The 22,413-nt window shown below is 42.6% G+C and overlaps 1 protein-coding gene across 2 annotated transcripts in view; it reads right to left on the bottom strand.

Moving 5' to 3' along the window:
- Positions 1-250: 250 nt before the first annotated feature.
- The window catches only part of RASSF5 (Ras association domain family member 5), a 104,949-nt gene continuing 82,786 nt past the window's right edge, over positions 251-22,413 (bottom strand). For both annotated transcript variants that reach the window (XM_083173043.1, XM_083173044.1), the window contains 4 exons: positions 15,705-15,815; positions 12,788-13,082; positions 4,509-4,624; positions 251-4,335 (listed from right to left, as the gene is read on the bottom strand). In XM_083173043.1, the coding sequence (XP_083029169.1) occupies positions 4,183-4,335; positions 4,509-4,624; positions 12,788-13,082; positions 15,705-15,815 (675 nt within the window). In that variant the 3' untranslated portion in view covers positions 251-4,182. The remainder of the gene's footprint in view (positions 4,336-4,508; positions 4,625-12,787; positions 13,083-15,704; positions 15,816-22,413) is intronic.

Raw genomic sequence — 22,413 nt, 5'->3', positions numbered from 1 at the left:
CTGGAGTTTTGTAAGCAGTGCTGTGGGACTGTAAACAAGTATATGTAAATCATGGTTTACTTTTCCAGTCAAGTCTGAACTGACTTTTATCAAAACCGATATCTGCCGAAAAGTGTGCGGGCGATGACATCTTGTGACATCCAAAGTATATCCCCATACAGTTTATGCTGAAAACTAAAAAAATACAATTAATCAATAGAACAGATTTGCTAAAAAATTTTGTTGAAACTGTTTAATATATATAATATATTTTAATACATCGGTATTTTCTACAATCTTTACATACCTTCAAACATTCTGCAAACAAAGTAAAATCAAAAGTCAAGGAAAATAACAGCAGCTGCAGAACACTATTCATTTCAACCATCAATAAGGACAATCATTTTGTGAGTACCTCACTGTTACACAGAAATATAGCAAAAAGCAGCTTGGCAGGTGTATTCAGACACACAACTGCGTGAAGCAAGGCACTGCCAGCAATGTCACATTCACCCGGGCATAAGCCCAAATGTACCAGGCACATTGTTGCAGTCACACTGTTGCGACCTGCTGCTTAGGTGCGCATTGAGCAGTACTGCATTGCTCCTAGGAAAATGTGCAGTTTGCCATAAATGGATGAAAAGAATGTATTACATTGGCTCAAGGCAGATTGTTTTACAACAAACTATATTGTTTTATGTAGGCATACAGAAAAAGTTTGAATACAGTAGGTTTCGGGAAGTCAGCGTGATACCCAAGGTTACTGCCAGTTTCCCACATTGGTGACCATCACTGGGACTTCTGTCCATCGCCTGACTACCTACTTGTGGTAAGTTACTGGTAAACTATCTTGTTTCATAAATGGAAACTATCAATATCATTTATTTTAATCCTTGTGTATAATAAAATATACTTGTCAATTTAGTTACAAAATGTATAGTTTAATTTTGTGCATTCTCCCCCATTAGGATAGCAATGGTGTCCCAGGATAAGTTTTTTTTGTCAACTTTAAATAAAGATAAGAGAACCCATAAACAACATAAGCAACATTGTAGATTGGTACACATTCCTTTCCAAATTGGTGAAAAGTGGACGGTACTACAATTATGGAATACTAGGGGCCAGCCGTACATAGTTCAAAAAATAATATCAGTATGTGAGTAAGCCCTGTTGCAACTCCATTTCTCCTCTTCAAACGTAAGTGTACACCTGGTCAGAGAGTACACCTCTATGTCACTGGCACAAGCACCATTAATGGAGTATACGCAATGTGAATCCATGCAAGACGTAATCTGTGTAAGTTTAAAGCTGGGTACACACTAGGCAATATTTTTAAGGATTTGCTGATGATGATGTCATTACGACAAACTCTTAAAATATTCCAGTGTATACCTACTACATCATTAGTGATGAGCGCTCCCACCACTCGCTAACTACGTCCCCCATTGTATGTACATGCAGCTCAATCAGGTGATGTCTCTAGCGATGCCATGCTACCGAATGCAGTATCCCCCACCAGCCAGGTCCAGTCGCTTACGAGGCTATTGGGTACACACATCCTCTAGTGTGTACCCAACATATCTCTTCATCAGCCCCTTAGATAATGTACTGTAACACAAATCGTAATGAAGGTGCATTTTCTATTCAAAATAATAAACCAAAATAGAAATTTCTCATTATGATATAATACCTTGTAACAATTGTTAAATATATTTGGATTTGAATATTTTAATCCGAGAGAAATAGTTTTTTTCTTTGTTCAGCTCTTTTTTTGGCTTCTAGCCGTATTCCATTCAGACATGTATGTATGTATGTATGTATGTATGTATGTATGCATGTAAGTAAATATAAAAAAAGGCATATACCCTACATAGAATTTGGCCAAGCATTTTTCTGCCAATCGGAAGGGGGAAAAAAAATCCAATTTCAAGGTGCAAACTTATACCGTTTTCAGACCACAAATGTCGGGTCCCATCCCCAGAGCGAAACTGCATTTGCGGTCTGAAAGCTCCGTGTCTGATCCGTCTTATTGCCAGGTCGGTGACCTCACAAGGGGCGGAGCTGAGCAGCGGCGCATAACCGGGGGCTTGGGAGGAGGCAGCACTTGGAGTTGACAGCGCTGCCTCCTCCATACTGTGAACGGGACCCGGGTAGCTTGACCCAGGCACCAGTTCACACTGCACTTGACACGGGTCAGAGCTGTGTTCAACCCTGGTCATTACCAGGTTTGAACTCCCATGTTGCTCGAACCGAGGTGGCCCTTTCAGACCGCACCTTGACCTGTGTTGGGGCCACAAGGACACGGCAATAACCCGGGTCTAGAGTGCGGTCTGAAAGCGGTATTATTTACACAGTGGTAATAAGCAGTTGCAATGTAATGCTCTCTAGAGGTTCCAGTCATTGTATGCAGTGTTAAGGGTACCTTAGCAGAGGACTCACACGCTACCCCTGCTTTCTAATACGAAATGCCTTCATTGATGGCTTATTACAAAGCACCAGCACTACTGGAATTATTTAACCATTCTGTTCTCCCCCAAATTTGCTATTGACATGGTTACAATATCATCATCCAGACTAAGGGTATATTTACTAAAGTATGGTTTTGTAGTAGTGGGGATGTTGCCCATAGCAACCAATTTCTCCCTATTATCCTCTGGAAAGTGCTAGAGAAATAAGTATAATCTGATATGGGCAACATCTCTATTTCTATAAACCTGAACTGGTAAATATACCTCTAAGGATCCATTTACTTTGCAGCACTGAGCTGGGTGCTAGAAAATATTACAACTGTGATATGCTATAAAGGAGAAGCCCAAGTACTGAGAACTTATTGGCAATTGGCAGAGTCAGACTTGGTTAAAATGTACTTTAAAGTTGCATTCAAGTCATGTTTCCCCAAACCATAAACAGTGCATACTTACAGTAATTCCATAACCTCCCAACATGACCCATTCCAGGAGGAACAAAATGCTCTGTTCCTGGACTTCCTTGCCAGCTGCATATGTGCAGCTGTAGCACAGTCCAAAATTCAATAGAGGAGCTACATCAACCGTCACTCCAAACTCTGAGAGACACTACAGCCAGGGACTCACTGACAGTTGGTGTGCCAACCCTCTTTGAATTTTGGGCTGTGCTGCGGCTGCAACTGTCACTGGCTAGGAAGTCCAGATACAGAGCATTTAGTCCCTCCTGGAATGGGTCATGTTGGGAGGTATGTAATTCTTTGTGTAGTATTAACTCTAGTTCTAGATAGAACAAATCTGTCCCTATTTGTATTTGACCTTTTTCTATAATATTGCATTGTGCACATGCTTCCCAGGCAGCACCAGTCTATTTGTGGGAAAGCAAATTGCCACCTGATACAAAGAGTGACTGTACTCTGAATGATCACCTTCATTTACTCGCAGCCATGGCTTATTCCTGCTATTGCAAACCCGCAAGTCTAAAGGCAGATGCATGTTTCCTTCATTGGAAGGTCTGTAGACAACTGAATCTTAGCTTGGTGTAAGGTGCAATGCCATATCAAAATAACTGTATAAAGCGTCTCCACAGACTATGGACCCCACCATTTAGCCTCACTCATTAGCTATATATAAAGGTGTCGCCATGTAGCAAACTGCTCTTCAGGCTTTGAAAAGATCTGAAATGAAAATTGTTTAAGTAGATTTCAATGTGACCTTTCAAGCTTGCATAACCTGACAATGTGCAATCAATAAATAAATAAATAGTATTCTGATTTGATGAGGAAAGAATACACGGTCCATAGCTGTGAAGCTTTGTTAGACCACATTTCACAAAATATACATATGGCTCTTTATCTAGTTTACCTGACATGTATCCAGCTCCTGTACAACTTGTTGCTGAGTGGATTTTGGTGACATCTCATGCTTTTTTGTGAGTTTAAAATACAACAATGCTTTGACCCTGAGATGTTGGAGCCTCGTACTTGGTCCATAGAAGCAGGTTTCATTATTGTGGGGTCAAAAAGTGCAAATGTGTCCTGCTTTTGACCTGGCCAGTGTAGGCACCTATTGAGACATCTAGTCTATAAGATACTGTATGGTTTGGTTTTCTAACCCAAATGATTGTATGTTATCCCTTGGAGTTTGCTGAACAAATGACTAAATATTCTCCTTACAGATGTTCTGCTATTTCTCCAAGAAATGTTCTGAAATCTTTTTGTCTGTCATTGTAGACTTAGAGTTATACAGGTTTTCTTGTGGTCTCAGTGAGGGCTTCCTGCAGGTGCTGGCGGAAGGAAGCATATTTCTTTTGCACTTGCAGTACTTTCTCCCGTTCCTCTTTCTCCAAAATAAGCAAGAAGTTTTGTAGTTCAGGAACGCTGAAGGCTCCCCACTGCCAATAGAGAAAGTACAACTGCAGTCACTCTGCATATATAGTAAAGCAGATCGGCTTTAGCATTCTACTAAATAGCCGTCTTTACTTGCAAGTGAATAATAACATAGAACAGAGCCCAATATAATATTCATTTTGGGATGGCTCATTTCTCATTGTAAGAGAATACATACCTGCACTTCTCCTGTTTCGTTCTCCTTTAGCACAAAACTTAGCACACTGTTTTCTGGCCCAGCTAATAGTCGCAGGTATAGCGGATGCTCAGCCAATGCCAGCTTCTGAAAAAGAACTGTACATCCACAAAAGTTAGGGGAAATTCAATTGTTTTGTGGGCACTCAAATGTAATGGACACATATTGGAGCAATTGAACTGTACCCATCCGTCGGGCGTAACGGCCTTGTGTGTGCACCCATTGGCACCAGATTTAGCCACACAAAGCAACTATACCCATCTATAGTTCTACTTATCACATATATTTATATATATATATATATATATATATATATATATATATATATATATATAAGGCAGGTGCCTATTCAATGCTGTCATTCTCAACAGCATTGAAGAGGCAGCTCGTCAGAACGGACCCGACTTTAAAAGCAGTCGGTCCTTTTTGCTAAAAACTACCATGGATTTTCAAGATCATGGCCGGATCTCGACAATCCATGTCCGTTTTCACAGACACAACCTTTTTGCCAATCAGCAGGCGGGACATTGAATCCCGCCAGCCGATAAACTGACGAGTGGGCAGAAAACGGGCCAAGGTCCCGACTGCTGGGACATACTGACAGTTGGGACAAACAATGCATAAATACACATGTGGGTATAATAAATCTACGGCAGTATCCTATTAGCCCTAATAGATTTTTTAGCCAATAAAAACAGCCTGATTACTGACTGAAGGACGCTAGCATTAGGGTTAATTGGATAGTACCTGATGTACCTATTATCAGCTGTAAAGTACCACTACTAATATGATACCCCCCCAAGTTATTCAAATTATCCAGAACCACAGTTGTTAAGACAACCATGCACAGATCACAAAACACTGATGCAATAATATAATTGCTTTATTTACTACAGCTAAGAGAGTATCAATTGATAATATATATAACTAAATGGCTTATAAACAAGAGATCCATAGGCAGACTGCCGCTTCATCATTTATAGTAAATGCTTGTAGTTTGTTAAATCAGCACTACAGAATTTACAGTCAATAAAAAAAATCTTCAAAAGGAGTTGATTGGCTGGTGCTATCTCTCCAAGGCTTAGCAAATCACTTAATATATCAGTCAATTTAATTTAGCATGGATATCCATAAAACTTGGAATGTAATGGTGGAGTCTGGGAAACTAATACTCGATTTATATAACACCACATACCACACAACTCTTTAACATTCAAGAATGTTTCTTGAGGTGCATAAACACTGTGTGATTAGGGCGGCCAATCCTGGGATCAGGATCAGCTGGATCCCGGTATTTGGCCCTACAATGTCTGGGATTTCAATTGTGCGGCCGGCCGAATCTGACTCACAGCGTCACTCACTGTGTGGGGCCAGGAGAGGTCAGGTGGCAAGTGGGTTCCGGCATGAGTGTCACTCATTGTGACCTCAGTGACTGTGTGCGGCCGAGAAAGGTCGGGCGGCGAGTGGTTTTCGAGCCTGCTCAGTGTGTGTGACTTGTGTGCAGCCGACTGGCGGGCAGGTTCTGACACATAGGCCACGCTGCGCAGGCTGCAGTGCTGCACCAACCGTGCCGGAACCAGCTCGCCACCCGACCTCTCCTAGCCGCACATGACACAATCACCTCCCTGCCTCCATTCTCTTGCCGCCTGCTCCGCTACACTAAACTAAGGCAATGTGGGGGACAGGGGCGGTTTTCTTTTAGGGATGCTAATCCTGGGATTGAGCATTTTTCAATCCCGATTCCTAGGATTGAAAAAATGCCCCACTAACCGATATCAATGGAAAAAGTTTTACGGAGGACAAGGGAAAAGCAGAACTGTTAAATGAGTTCTTCTCATCAGTGTTTACTAAAGGAGAGCAGACTGTGGAACGCACACATACCACAAATGGGATGAACAAGACGGACCTCAATATTGAATTCTCTACCGAGGAAATAATATTAAGGCTCAGCAAAATCAAAACAAATAAATCACCTGGGCTCGATGGGATTCATCCTAGGGTACTAATGGAATTAAGGGAGGAATTAGCTTCCCCTCTACGTTATATATTTGATAATTCACTATCATCAGGAAAGGTACCAAAAGACTGGAGAATAGCAGAGGTAGTGCCATTATTCAAAAAAGGAAGAAAGGAGGATCCCGCTAATTACAGACCTGTTAGTTTAACATCAATAGTGGGTAAACTATTTGAAGGATTTTTAAGAGATGGTATCCAGGAATATTTAGACCTTCATAGTTTACTCAGTAATAACCAGTATGGGTTTGTGAAAAATCGTTCATACCAAACTAATCTACTTGGTTTCTATGAAGAGGTTGGCAAAAACCTTGATAATGGAAACGTTGTAGATGTGATTTTCCTAGATTTTGCTAAAGCCTTTTGCTAAAGCCTTGGACACAGTTTCATATGTGTGGTAATATGATACCCCGCAAGTTTTTCAAATTATCCAGAACCACAGTTGTTAAGACAACCATGCACAGATCAAAAAACACTGATGCAATAATAGAATTGCTTTATTTACTACAGCTAAGAGAGTATCAATAGATAATATATATAACTAAATGGCTTATGAACAAGAGATCCATACTTAGGTTGATAAATAAAATGGAGGACATGGGATTAGGGGCAAATATCTGTAGATGGGTAGGGAACTGGCTGTGTAATAGAGAACAAAGGCCCTTATTCTGGTTGGTGCGGTAATATCCGCGTGCGTTCGTGCCGCCGATGTTTTGTGTCTGCGCATGTGCGAGCGGGGCGTACGGCCAAATCCCGCATGAAATGTGAACAATCCGAACAGGGGGTGGAGAGGGGCGTGAAGGGCTATTTGGGCTCATTACCATATGCATACGCCCCGCGTTTCATGGGCGTTCCCATGCGAACGCTGGGCGTACGTATGGTAATGCAGTCGTGACGCACGTGTAGGGGGCGGACATATGACATCGCCGGATGTCAGCTGCCCGCCCAGATCCCTGCTTTTGCACGGAAAAATGTCGGTGTGGTTTGAGGTTGCGGGAGCTGGTGGACCACTCGGTCCTGCATTCGATGGTCTGCGACCATCGAATGATGGGGGAGGCGTATTCCGTGAAAAATACACGTGCGGTCCGTTCGGCCAGCTTCTTACCGCGTACAGACGGAGTCGGCGATCCGTATGGAAGGCGGGGTTTTGCACGCACGGTCCTGGCCGCATATTCGGATCCGGCCGCACCGATCAGAATAAGGCCCAAAGAGTGGTCGTGAACAGTGCCGTATCAAATATGATACCAGTACTAAGTGAAGTGCCACAGGGTTTGGTTCTTGGGCCCATTTTGTTTAACATTTTTATTAACGATATTGGGATGGGGTTACTCAGCAATGTATCCATCTTTATGGACGATACAAAACTGAGCAGAGTTATTAAATCATCAGAAGATGTCACCACGCTTCAAAATGATCTTGACAATCTAGATGAGTGGGAAAAAAAAGTGGAAGATGACGTTCAATGTGAACAAATGCAAGGTCATGCACCTTGGTAAACATAACCAGTGTGCTAGTTATAACCTAAGCGGGGATGAATTCGGTAAATCAGGACTCGAAAAGGATCTAGGAGTCCAAATAGACAACAAACTGGGGTGCAGTGCTCAATGTAATATAGCAACAAAAAAGGCCAACAAAATTCTAGCATGTATTAAAAGGGGCATGGAAACTAGGGACTCAAAAGTAATTATGCCTCTGTACAAATCATTGGTTAGACCGCACCTCAAATACGCAGTGCAGTTCTGGGCCCCGCACTATAAAAAGGACATCATAGAATTAGAAAAAATCCAGAGCAACAAAGCTTATTAGGGGATTGGAGAATTTAAGCTATGAGGAAAGATTACAAATATTTAACTGCGTAAATGCACTAACGCAGAATTACTTACAGTCCAGAATCAGTGAAAGACGTATTTAATCATTGGAGGTAACATACAAAAACTCTGTTATATCTATTTGCATGGCCGGCCAGATATACTTATTTGCCGGATGACTTTTAAGCTGCCAAGATAAATGGCCACTATTGCAGCTGATGCTAAATTCTAAAATTAAACCTGGACATTAGTTCACTCATAGTCTAATTAAAAGAACTTAACATACTTCTTGGCTAAAATTGAACATTCAAGATATATTGGCATTCAGGTCACTGTATATTATATTTTTAACATATGTATTGTGTGTGTGTGTGTGTGTGTGTGTGTGTGTGTGTGTGTATGTGAATACATTTTTATTATATTGTGTACCTTTAGAGCGCCTTACATTCTTTTCTTTTATTACGCGTATGACATGACTTTTTCTCTGTACAAACAGACTCTCGTCCACTTCAACTATTTTACCCCGGACCGTCAATGCAGCGCTGGGGCTGCGACAGTAAATCCACGGTGCAGGCCTCCCGCATAAGGTTATTGTACAGCACGGTGGTTTTGTTCGACAACTTTAGTTGTCGCTCACAAAATGATATGCTTGTGAGCTCCTCCGCCCATGAATAAATAAAACGAATGAGGGTAAGAAATGGGATACGACACCACGGTAACCAATGTGCCGCACAGAGACTTATCTTCTTTCGGCAGGTTTTAATGTGGCAGTGCCACATGCACTCCTTCATACTCAAGCGCATTGGGTGTCCATTAACACAGGTTTGTGTCAGTGGCAGCAAATGGTGCTGCTGAAAAAATGCCACTGACTCCTCCTCTGTCTGTTCTGCAGCCATTCCTAATTAACAGCGTCAGAAAAATGCAGTCACTTCACCTCTGACTGACTGCGGTAACTGCGTAACACTGACTGACTGCGCTGGCCGCAGGAACACTACACTGAATCTGAAAGGGACGCTGAGTACGCTGGTCGCGGAAACACTACGCTACTTCTGACAGGGACGCTGACTAGGCTAACTACGCTAAGCGGCCGCGGGAACACTACGCTACTGACTGACTACGCCAACTACGCTGGATGCGCAAACACTATGCTGATTCTGACAGGGACGCTACGCTAACTATGTAACGGACACTGTGATATTACACTAAAGTACCTGCTGTAACATCTGTATGCTGCTTGCTGTACCATCCTTGCTTATGCTGATTACCTGGTAAGCTGTTTTTCCTGCTACAAAATAAAGACCAAGACTTCATCTTATCCAGTGTAGGTGTTTCTTTTAAGGGTCCAGGTCACAGGTAGATTCCTTAGCAACACAGAACTCCTGTTTCTAGTAACAGCCCAGAAGTATTTTGTGTGTATATAGCTATGCCATGTGTTTCTGACAGCCCAGCGATCCGTTTCATTAGGGGATGGGAGTCCCATTCCACTTTAAAGTAATGGGCCATTTCACCCATGAATGCTACATATGTACTTAAATGACTGTACCCCCAAAACATTACACTAAGGAGTGTACCCCCAAAACATCACACAGCATAACTTTATTAGAACCTTTTTCCCACAACTGCTCTACTTCACTATATAGGATCACTGCTGATTTCGTGGTCATATAGATCAGATCATATATAGATCAATAACAGCATCAGCCTTTAATAACTGAATAAAAATACAAACATAACACAGTTGGGCATCTTCCCCATTACCTTAACTGGATATGCCACAACCTACTTCCAATTAGTCACACTTCAGATTGTGGGGCATATGTATCAACGCTTGAAAAGAGATAACGAGATGACAAAGTACCAACCAATCAGCTCCTAATGGTCAGTTTGCAAAATGAGAGCTAGGAATTGATTGATACTTTATCTCTCCAAGCTTTGATTCATATGTCCCAAAATCCTTACATGCTGCAACAAGCACCACTAATTATAAGTTACATTCCCTGAGGAAGTTGCTATTGCCATCAAAGGAACACATTGGGTTTCACACGCAAAGCAATTAATGGCCGGTTCTGTATACCCCTGCTACAAATTAGTGGGCCGCAGTCTAAAGAGAATGAGAGGTGTTTAATGCGAGTCACAGACAAAATACTGCTATCTGACACTGGTAATAAAGCCGAACAGTGGCCCTGGTTCTAGTTAATTCAGCCCCAGGCGTGTTTGCACAGGGGACCGATGGTTTCTTTCTGCGCAGGGCTGCGGTGCGGATGCCTTCGGCGACTTGCATAATTGCCGTGGCACTTGCATGGGGCATAAGCATGCGTGCGCCCAGGAAATAGCTAGGTGTCCCCATGCGAACGCAGGCAGACTGACTTAGATTTGCAAGCAGGGTAGAAATCATTTGATGGTCGGTGACCATGGTGCATGGAAGGTTAAGCAAAACATCCATTCGCAAAGCTGCAGGGATATTCACACTGTGGCGGGGGCGGGCAATTTGCATGCCTGGCAGGTGGCGTTGGAAGGCTCGTTAAGCAAGCCAGACAACCAAAAGTGTTAGCTGACTCCTAGTCAGTATGCATAATCTCATCTCCATTTCTTTACCTTTGTACTGGTAAAAGCTCCTAATAGGACTAAAACATCTTTCAGACTGTGGAGCTATTATAGACCCTGGGCAATTGAAGGATTGGGTACTGTATTTAGCACAATCTGCCTTTTGGTCCATTTGCTTAAAACGATTACTGTGTTCTTGTGACAGTAGAGTTGGCCTATTTGCAGGTTCTTTTCACCTTGGCCTGATTCTGCTGGAGGGGACCAGTTGCAGAGGGCCGGGCAGTGGGGAGAGAGAGGATAGGCTACGCCGCAGCACAGCCTCTGTCCTCAGCTCAGCACACGCTGCTCAGTGCCGTGTGCTGAGCTGGGGAGAGTGATAGCTGCAGCGACAGAACGTCCACTCTCTCCCTGAGCGGGTGTCCCACGCGTTGGACGGTCGGTCGGCCGCCCGGACCCCATGCAATTTTTTTTTACAGGAGCGTGGCAACAACCCCTTCCATTGGCCATGTCCATTTTTTTTTATTATTATTCAATACTCATACTCATATTTTCATACATAAAAAACATTGACATCTCATTACATTACATTAATTACATAAACCACAAACACTACAACCTGAATCAGGCCCAACAAAGGGAAATTTGAAAATTAGTTGCTTGGTGTGCAGATTTTATATTATTACCAAAACCCTGCCCCCTTGCATAATTTTATTTTTTTGTTATATGTATATATTTGGCATTTTAAAAGTAAACGTAGGTGCTTTAACACACTTCTGTCTTGCTTGTTTTTATTTATACAGCACTTTACAGAGAATATTTAGACATTCATATCAATCCCTGCCCCACTGGATATTAATGTTTTTGTTGGAAGCCAATCAACCTAACAGTATAGTATGGAAGGAACCCAGAGTACCTGAAGGAAACCCATGTATAAGTGGGGAGAATATACAAACTGCACACAGTTACGGCTTTTGTGGGATTCACACCCAATAAGGTGTGTAGGCAACTTTTTTGGTCCCCTTAGCAACATTTTGAATGAGCTTCTAGAGACCCCTTTCTGTAGCAGTTGTTCATTTTATATCCCATAATAGTGCCCTAGTTAATTTCCTGGACCATAGCAGTGCCCTAGTTTATTTTATGAACTATAGTAGTGACCTAGTTCATGTTATGTCACATTGCAGGGCTGCCAGTTCACATTATGCCACACAGTATCCCCAATTCACATTATGGCATACACTGTCACCTGTTCATTTTATGGCACATGATAAAGCTCAACAGAATATGCTGCACTATATAAGAAACTGTAAATAAAGAATTAATAGTGGCCCCAGTTCATATAATGGCACACTATAGTGGTCCACTTCATATTGTGCCACATTACAATGCCCCAGTTCATATTATGCATCACTAGAATGTCCTCCAGTTTATTTTATTCTACATTACAATGAGAATGTCCAAGAGCATAACTAGAATTATTGTAGACACTGAAACAACATTTTGTAAGGGCCCCCTATGTACCACTCAATGGTGAAAAATAAATATAACACATGTAACTTTGACAGGAAAGGTGGGCCCCTCTCAATACTGCACTCATGGAAGCTACGCCCTTGCAACGACCTGAGTGCTGTGAGACCATTACACCATCTGTGCTTGATCTCTCTTTTATTTTCATACCCCATCTTCCTATCCCTGCCCACTCTTCCTACCTGCAAATTCTCACATTCTCTTTGTAGTTTGAGGTTTTTTTTTTCAATTTGTAATCTTTATTCTTTAATGTTTGCATTCATATGTACATTGTTGGGTTTTTTTTTTTTTTCATTGAGTCATAACAAATGAAGCAATCCTTGTGCCTCCTCATTACTGCTGTGGTATAATGAACACTCTTATTGGGCTCACCTTGTCCATCTTTTTGCATTTGCTTGAAGAGTGCAAATTTCAGAGGATCATCCACCACCTGGAATTTCTGCAGAAGGCCCCTGATGACCTCACTGGCCGAGGTCACACTGCTGATGTGCAGCTGTTGCACAGCATCTAGCGGCAGGTAGGAGGACGTCTGCTTCTCTGCTGGCTTATTAGGTGGCGGCTGCTCTATGGTGTAAATGGATAGTGTCTGAGAAGTGTCTGTTATGGTGACTGCACGTTGAAGCTTCAGATAGACCTTAATGAATCCGGTAAAGGTGCCATCATCTGCCTGACCATTGCAAGAAAAAGAGGCAAGACAAATTGCAACAGTTTTAATGCATTCATTAATGGACCGCTAAGTGAAAACTTAAATTTACAACTTATATATAAATGTTTCCATGCAATGATTGGACTTGAATTGTTTTAACACTGTATTCGTACAGAACTTGTTACTAAGCTGTGTCCACATGCCTCTCCATGATGTGTGAATACTTTTACTACCTTGGATTCCTCATATAAATGGATTCCCACCCACCCACCCCCCCCCCCCCCCCTATACACAGACAGTGGGTCCTGATGCAGACCTGTACTGCTTGCACACTGCACTCATGGAAACAAATGTGTGTATGCATCTATTTCCAGTGCTATTTTTCAGCAGGAACTAATCAGGAAAACCCCCCCCCCAGCGCCCAATGAGCATTCATTGGGCGCTTGAAGTTTACAACATCCTCCTCTCAAAAAGTGATGGTACCCAGAAAGGAGAAGAAATATAAATAATGTAATACCATTGTGGAGGAAAAGTAAAGTTGTTTTTGTGACAGGATCGGTCTCTCAATAAACGCTTGTGTCTACCTCATATGTAGACCTTTTTTATGGTACGAGTCAGTCGATTTACTTTCTTTGTAACCATTTGAATATCAATTATCCCTATGGTATTACACTATTTATATTTCTTCTCCTCTCTGGGTACCATCACTTTTTGAGAGGAGGATGTTGTAAACTTTAAGCGCCCAAGGAACGCTCCAAAATCAGTTTTTTGGGTATTGTATGTTGTCTTATTGAAGTGTTTCTTCAATCTTGTTATCAGTACCTCAGGCTGCTTTTATAAGCGCATGATATATTGGAACACAAACTATTTGCTTTTTCTGTTTAATCAGGAACCCACTTCCTGGACCTGTCCTGGCCAAAAACTTACTTTCCATAAAAAAAGTTTTATTTTAAAGCCTCTTTAAAGCTTCTTTTCTGAAGTGTATTAATATATATATTCTAGTAAGCCTGCACAAAGCAAAAGCTTCGAAAGCTAGTCTGCTACTGTACCTTCTGTGTTTGTACATGTGTGAGAAAGAGATGTATTTTCACTTTCTGCCAGCAGATGGCACTGTTTGAGACACACGGACACTACATATATATATTTTGAGTCTCCGAGTGCCGCATGTTACCATCCTGCTACAGTATACTATGCACCTGCGGGAGTGATCAAGCGGGCACCGGAGTAAGTAAGTCCAAGGGGACACGAAGAGTGCCAGGGTTTTCTATATGCTATATATTCCCTTCTATCTATATATCGATATACGTTTTTGTAAATACCTCCCAGAGTTCCTGAACCTATTTTTCCAGGAACTGTCTATTTCCATATGCATTCGTACATATTTCTATGGCACACCGGGTGCCGGATGACTCAACGGCAGTCAGTTTTCCGATAGTCGTTCCTCCAAAGTCGTAATCCCGACTGTCAGGAGCCTGACAGTTGGAATCCCGACATACAGTACATGGGCTATTTTACCTCATGGGGGTCTACAACCCCCACAGAGGGAGAATAGAATAGATGGCAAGTGCAGCTCACTACCGAGCCTGCAAGTGACTTGAATGCTCTCGCCCCCATCAGGCTTTTGACAACCAGGATACCGATGTTAAAAAAAACGACCGTCGGAATCCCGATGTTCAGAGAGTAATACCATACCCAGTGCACCAGCCCCCTATCTGTGTGCACTTCTTTGATACTAGACAGCATCATCAGAGCTTACTTGCACAGTCATTTACTTTGTGCAAGCGATACACCTGGAAACCAGTATATTTAATCTTCTGTCTATGGGCCTGAATCAGCAAAGCAAAAAAGCCAACAACTGTGCATAATCCATGCTTCACTGCAGCTGGGGCAAATGTAACATGTGCAGAGAGTTAGAATTGGGTGGGGTGCGTCCTCATAGAGGAGAAATCATTTGATGGTTACTCACCATCGAATGATTTCTCCTCTCCTCGTAGGTAACAGTAAGCGTGGACTTCCGTTTATCTTGCCTGTTCCTGTGCAAATTCAGGGTGGGTGCTGATGTCATGTGACGTCATCCGCCCGCCCCAAACAGGCAGGGACACGCCTGCATTTGCAGGTGTCCGCCCAGCGACTGCCACCTGCCTGTCAATCATTTTGCGAACGCCCTGGCGATTGTAAAACTCGCCAAAAGCGTTCACGCACGGGGTTTGCACATGCGCAGACCCCCACCATCAGAGACAAGGCTGAATTGGCCCCTTTGTGCTCTAAATTAGGGGAAAACACAAAAGTGTTAGCATTTTAGACATTTGTTGCATGTAAATATTATTATTAGCTATTTTATATACACCTTGTAGTTTAGTTTAATATATAACATGTATATTGTGTTATAGTTGTATTTATGAAGCAATAATATTATTACCGTATATACTCGAGTATAAGTTGACCCGAATATAAGCCGAGGTACCTGATTTTACAACAAAAAACTGGGAAAACTTATTGACTCATGTGGGACCCTTACTCGAGTATAAGCCGAGGGGGGCTTTTCCAGCATAACAAATGTTCTGAAAAAGTAGGCTTATACTCGAGTATATATGGTAACATTGCTCGTCTGTGGCTGATACACGCTGCTCACATCTCACGTACCATCTTCATAATTAGGCCGTTGTGAACCATCACGTTAAAGCTGTCTATTTTCTGTCTCAGCTCCTGAATACTCAGCTTCTTTTCTTCTTTAGGTGCATCCTGAATCTGTAACTAGAAATTGCACATGCTATCAAAATCAATGGAAAAAACAATAATAACCATAAACACTAAATCATTCTAAATCCCATAATTATCACATAGAATGTAAGACACAAGTTATGCTGTGTACACACGCTTCGAACCAGTTTTATTTTCATCCCTTCCTCCCTCCTCCTTGTTGATGCCATCACCCGCCGGGTTCCGGGAGACGTCGATATCCAATCTGAATCGACGGCCGCCGAGTTGAATCATGCGTACACATTTTATATTCTATTATTCTACTGCCCATAACGTTTATTAACGGGTCCCGCTTCTCTAGCATAATTTGGAGAAGCGGGCACGAGTTCTGGGCAGATGTATGATCCCCCCCAAGCCGATAAGGAGAGCCGTTATGTTCAGCATTTACGTCTCTCCTTACGCCCCTCCCCCCCCCCACACATGCGCAGTGCGCTCCCCCCCCCCGGACGGCTCTAATTGGCATGCTGGAGATCTCGCTAAAACCGCGAGATCTCCAGCGCTGCCTGTGCCAGAAGCAGGGCTAGCGTTATCCCCACAGTAGGGGATAGGACAACGCTGGCGAATTAATGCCTGGGCAACTGTTAATATATCGCCCCGGCCGCTAAACACTGGGGTGATTGCAGGGGACAGCCCCGCCGAGTGTAACTCGGCGGGCTGTCACTAGTGCACATTAGGTGCACTAGTAATACATTAGGAAAATCGTAATCCCTCCAGTTAACCAGCGCTAAGTGCATTTCTGCCCTTAACGCTGGTTCATACATCTGCCCCATTATTCGCTGACACATTTTAAAAGTTCACAGGTGGAGCTAATTATTTCTCCTGTGATTCTGTGTGGAGACCTGGAAAATGTGCACTGTTGAGGGGCCTGAGGACTTAGGTTGAGAACCACTGCTCTACAGTCTGTATAAGCTTATCTGGTAATTGAATATAACTTTGCTCTAGTGTGCTTAGACTGAACATGCGTGGGGACTGAAATTCATACAATCTCTCTACAGTGCTGAGTAATATTTTGGCATCATAAAGATGAACAAATGGAATCTTATTGCTCCTACAGTATGTTAGTGATCGCTTGGCTCAGTTACATGACCTGAATAGTGTTTAAGGCAAAAAATAAGCTGTCAAACAGTAAGCAATTCTACCTTTGGTGTGTTAACGTCTGCTCTTCTGTGGCCAATCATGAGAGAGCCCTGCCTGCTTACAATAGATGACAGCAGTGGGGTGTACATTGCTTAACAGGATATCCCTGGATAGTATGTGTGCCAATTATGTGACATACACATCAAGTCACTCTGGCATCTGCTGAGAAATTGCAATAAATACTCTGATGTGACCAGAGGTTTCCATCTACTTAGAACACAAGCTATGTGTGACCAAATATAGGTTTCCAACAGGATATTTTGGGTTTACTATGTACATTTCAGGCTTGTTCTTGCTTTGTTCTTATCCTTGTTTGATTTATATTTAACTATTACCATATTCTGGTCTCTGGGCAGTACCATGCATCCCCATTGATCAGTTGGCTGTTACTTTTGCCTTTGAATTTGCATATAATTTATTCTGGACTGATTTCATGTATCTAGCTTTCCTGTGGCATTATCTCATGTGATGCTATCATACCTGTGAGTCCAATGGGCTTTGTACTGGAGTTCTGATGGTGGATGTTATAGGGAAAGAAAATCACCTGGTACTTTTGTGACCGCATTGTGAAAAGTTACAAGAATGAATGTGTATATCAATCATACTGTACATTCTACACAAACAAACATATAGGTTATGCTACAGTACATGCTCTTTTTAATCACTTAGGACACTAATTACAGCTAATGCATTTTAACTATCATCAATTAATGCAGAGAGAACCCTAATGTGTTTATAGGTACAGGGATAACTTTCTTACTATGTTTTTTCCAATTATTTTACCTTAGCAATCTAACATTTCCCCACCTCCGACTAGGCTCATCCCTCTGTAAGTATGAAAATGGTAGCATATGTGCCAGTTTTATGGCATAAGCTGCTATAAGCCCCAGGTTGATGTCAGGAGACAGTAGTATCTGCGAGCGTACAGTTTACGCTGAGGTGTGCGGCTGGTGTTAGTAACAAATGCAAAAAGTTACAATACATGATTTGTATACAACACAGTATTTTAAGGAACTATAATATACATAAGATCTATTTAGGCAGTTTTAATAGTACCGTATATATGGTAATTATGTAGTACCAGGGCGCCAAATTAACATACGTATGCTAGCGTAGAGAAATCGCATTGCATCGCATGTCCCGTTTTACTGGCGTGCGATGCGATTTGCAAAGTAATTTGTTCACTGCTCTCTTGCCCCGGGCTTATCGCATCGCATGCCATCACACCTCACTCAAAATCGCATGCGATTTTATAGGGTGCGATGCCATTAACTTAACTTCACTGCAATGACTTGCAATGAGATTTTTAGGCATCCCCACTATCCACGCCACCACAAAGCGTGGCGAGCGGTGGTTGAACGTGTCCTCCCAACCTTTTCATAACCCCACTATCCACGTCAGCGTGGAGTTGACCTTATATAGTTTGGCAAGTGCAGCGAGCCACCAAGCCCGAAGCGTGTCGAGCGCACGCGGAAAACTTTTACATGTATTCCGCGTCCACTCGCCATGCTTCGGGCTCAGTGGCTTGCTGCGCACGCACACCCCACTATATAAAATCAACTCCACGCCGACATGGATAGTGGGGTTATGAAAAGGTTGGGAGGACGCGTTCCGCCGCCGCTCGCCACGCTTCGGGGTGGGGGGGTGCCTAAAAATCTCATTGAGTGTCATTGCAGTGTACTTAAGTTAATGGCATCACACCCTATAAAATCGCATGCAATTTTGCATGAGGTGAGTAGGCATGCGATGCGATAAGCACGGGGCGAGAGAGCAGTGAATAAATTACTTAGGAAGGTTGCATCGCAGGGCACTAAAACGGGACATGCGATGAGATGCAATGCGATTTCCTTACGCAGAATAGCCCACTAAGCAAATTGCTTAGTGGGCGCCCTGCTACTACATAAGTACCGTATATACCGTATATATATATATATATATATATATATATATATATATATATATATATATATACAGATCATATTTCCAAGGTAAATTATAATTATATAAAGTATTTGCAAAAACATTAACATACACATGCAAACATCATTGCAAACATCAACGCTGCTGTGAGAGATCCTCAAAATATCCGCTAAAATGCCAGCATCACAGCAACTGTTCTTTTAGTATAAACATAAAATTTGAAACATAGAATTTGACGGCAGATAAGAACCACTTGGCCCATCTAGTCTGCCCCTTTTTTTTAAACATGTTACCTCAAACCATATTTGATCCTTATTTTTTTGTAAGGATATCAATATGCTTATCCCAAGCATGTTTAAATTGTACTACTGTATTTGCGTCTACCACCTCTGTTGGGAGGCTATTCCACTTATCTACTACTCTTTGGGCGGGATGTTGTAACATCCGCGCCCATTATCGCTGGCTACCGCATTTTTAATAACGGCATATGCTATAACATATGCCGTTATTCATGCAAGGGACAGCTCTTGCGGTAAGAGCTGTCCCTTGCGATGCGGTGCCGGCGCTGGACTTCCGGGTCTGTGACCCGGGAGTCCATCTGCGCATGCGCAGACCCCGGCGCCGGCCGCAGGGCACGCTGGGAGGGATCCGTGACGGATCCCTCAAACAGCGCTGCGGTAAGAAGCCCATAGGCTTCTGCAGGGATTCGCCAGCTTTAGCTGGCGATTCCCTCCGCAGCGCTGACACTGCGGAGGCGCCATATAGCATATAGAGATGCGGTAGAAACCCCGAAAACGGGGTTTTTACCGCATTTCTGCTATATAGCATCCCGCCCTTTCTGTGAAAAAATTCTTCCTCACATTTCCCCTGAATCTTCCTCCCTCTAGTTTCAGTGCATGTCCTCGTGTTCTGCTGCTCCTCTTCCTGTGAAGAATGTCTCCCACCTGTACCTTGTTAAAGCCCTTGATATATTTGAAAGTTTCTATCATGTCCCCCCTTTCCCTTCTCTGCTCTAAAGTATATATATTAAGATCTTTTAGTCTTTCCTGGTACGTTTTGTGATGTAGGCCATGCACCATTTTAGTTGCTCTTCTGTGTACAGTCTCTAATTTATTTATATCCTTCTGGAGATATGGCCTCCAGAACTGAACACAATACTCTAGGTGAGGTCGTACCAATGACCTATACAGTGGCATTATTACTTCTTTCTTTCTACTGCTGATACCTCTCCCTATGCAACCAAGCATCTGACTTGCCTTCTTCATTGCTTTGTTACATTGCCTACCAGCTTTTAAGTCCCCTGAAATAGTGACACCTAGATCCCTCTCTTCCTCAGTAGTTTCCATTATAGTGCCATTTATACTATATTGAGTCTTTGGATTTCTGAGACCCAAGTGCATGATTTTGCATTTTTTGGCATTAAACTGTAGTTGCCATTCTTTTGACCATTTCTCTAATCTGCCTAGATCCTCAATCATTTGTTTTACCCCTCCTGGTGTGTCTACCCTGTTGCATACCTTTGTGTCATCTGCAAAAAGGCACATTTTACCCTCAATTCCATTTGCAATATCACCAATAAAGATATTAAAAAGCACCGGTCCAAGTACAGATCCCTGGGGTACTCCACTTGTAACCTTTCCCTCCTTTGACTGTACTCCGTTTACTACAACTCTCTGTTTTCTGTCCTGCAACCACGCTCTTATCCATTCAACTATCTTAGAATCCAATCCCAAGCTTTCAAGTTTATTTAACAGTCTGCGATGTGGGACAGTGTCAAAAGCTTTACTAAAGTCTAGATAAGCTACATCTACAGCCCCACCTTGATCTATTACTTTAGTCACCCAGTCAAAAAAGTCAATAAGATTTGTTTGACATGATCTTCCCCCAGTAAACCCATGCTGTTTTGGATCCTGTAAATTGCTGGTTTTGAGATATTCTACAACTCTTTGTTTTAAGAGTGTTTCCATCAATTTCCCTACTACCGATGTAAGGCTCACTGGTCGATAGTTCTCTTCCTTGCTTCCACTTTTGTGCAGTGGGACTACATTCGCTGTTTTCCAGTCCTCTGGGATTACTCCAGTAGCTAGTGACTGGTTGAATAATTCTGTTATTGGTTTTACCAGCTCCCCTTTAAGCTCTTTTAGTATCCTTGGATGTATCCCATCTGGCCCCATTGATTTATCCACTTTCAGTTTTGAGAGTTCTGTGAGGACTTTCTCCTCTGTAAATGTACTTGTCTCTCCCTCAGTTTTCTGACTATACTTGCAACTTAACTGTGGCCCCTTCCCCTCTCTTTCAGCAGTGAATACTGAGCAGAAATAATTATTAATATTATCTGCTATTACATTGTCCCCCTCAAGAAAACTTCCACTCTCTGTCTTCAGTCTAATTATTCCATTTTTTCTCCTTTCACTTATATACCTAAAAAAAGTTTTCCCCCCTTTACCCACTAACTGGGCCATTTTCTCTTCAGCCTGTGCTTTTGCACATCTGATTACCTTCTTAGCCTCCTTCTGTCTAACAAGAAACACCTCTTTGTCCTCATTCTTCTGCGTCTGCTTAAATTTCTTAAAGGCCAACTTTAACTTTAATAAATACAAATACAGCCAAGTAAATTCATTGAAGTTCAGTTAAATATTGCTCCCAAAAAAGAAGCTGCTGTGAGCGACGCTGGCATATTTCGCAGATATTTTGAGGGTCTCTCACAGCAACTTTGGCACTGAAAGGGTTCAAAGAAATTATAAATCCGCCTTCCAGATTTATGCTCTGGATACTGAAGGAATACAGTTTAAGGGGGTATTCAACCTAGACCGCTATTTCTGTAAGGGCAAATAGCAGCCACCGTCTATTCAATTCTGCTGTTTCCAACAGCAGCGGAGGCGAATTCCGACAAAACAGATCCGACTTTAAAACAAGTCAGATCGATTTTGTCGGAAACAGCAATGGCTTGTCGAACTCACAGCAGTTTTTCGACAATCCGCCATATTATGGTTGTGTATTTATTTATTATAGTATGTTTAACCTTTTCCTGACTACTTCTTATATATATAAGAAGTAGTCAGGAAAAGGTTAAACATACTATAATAAATAAATACACAACCATAATAGAACCAGCAGGAGACAGATATGCACTCTGTAAGCGCACTCTACCACCTCATGGTAAGGCTTCTGTCTCTAGTTCCTGACAGCTACTCTCTGCAGCGCTGTAACCCGTGCAGGCCATGCCTCCTTTGCCTGTGATGTCATGCACAGAGGGTGGGGTTGCCAGCATCCGAATACTACAGCAGTTTCTGGAGTCCAGGCTGCTGTAGGGGCATTACTGCCATGCTACTGGATGCAGGGTGCCCTTCCATGCACGGGCAATGGGGCGCAGCAACAGTGCTCCGACAGAGCCAATGCACTCAGTGCAGCGCACTGCTCACCCAGAACTAGTTATGGCATGGCTCTCTGGTCCATTACACTGATGGAGTGCTTAGATCCTCACAAACAACAAATTTGGCAGAAGAAGCTGCAAGCACTGGGCATGTGCGAAGCT

Source organism: Crinia signifera, chromosome 2 (genome assembly GCF_055691185.1).
Source record: "Crinia signifera chromosome 2, ASM5569118v1, whole genome shotgun sequence".
NCBI classification, from domain to species: Eukaryota; Metazoa; Chordata; class Amphibia; order Anura; family Myobatrachidae; genus Crinia; species Crinia signifera.
The sequence above is the reverse complement of the archived record's forward strand: the minus strand, read 5'-3'. Positions and strand labels throughout refer to the sequence as shown.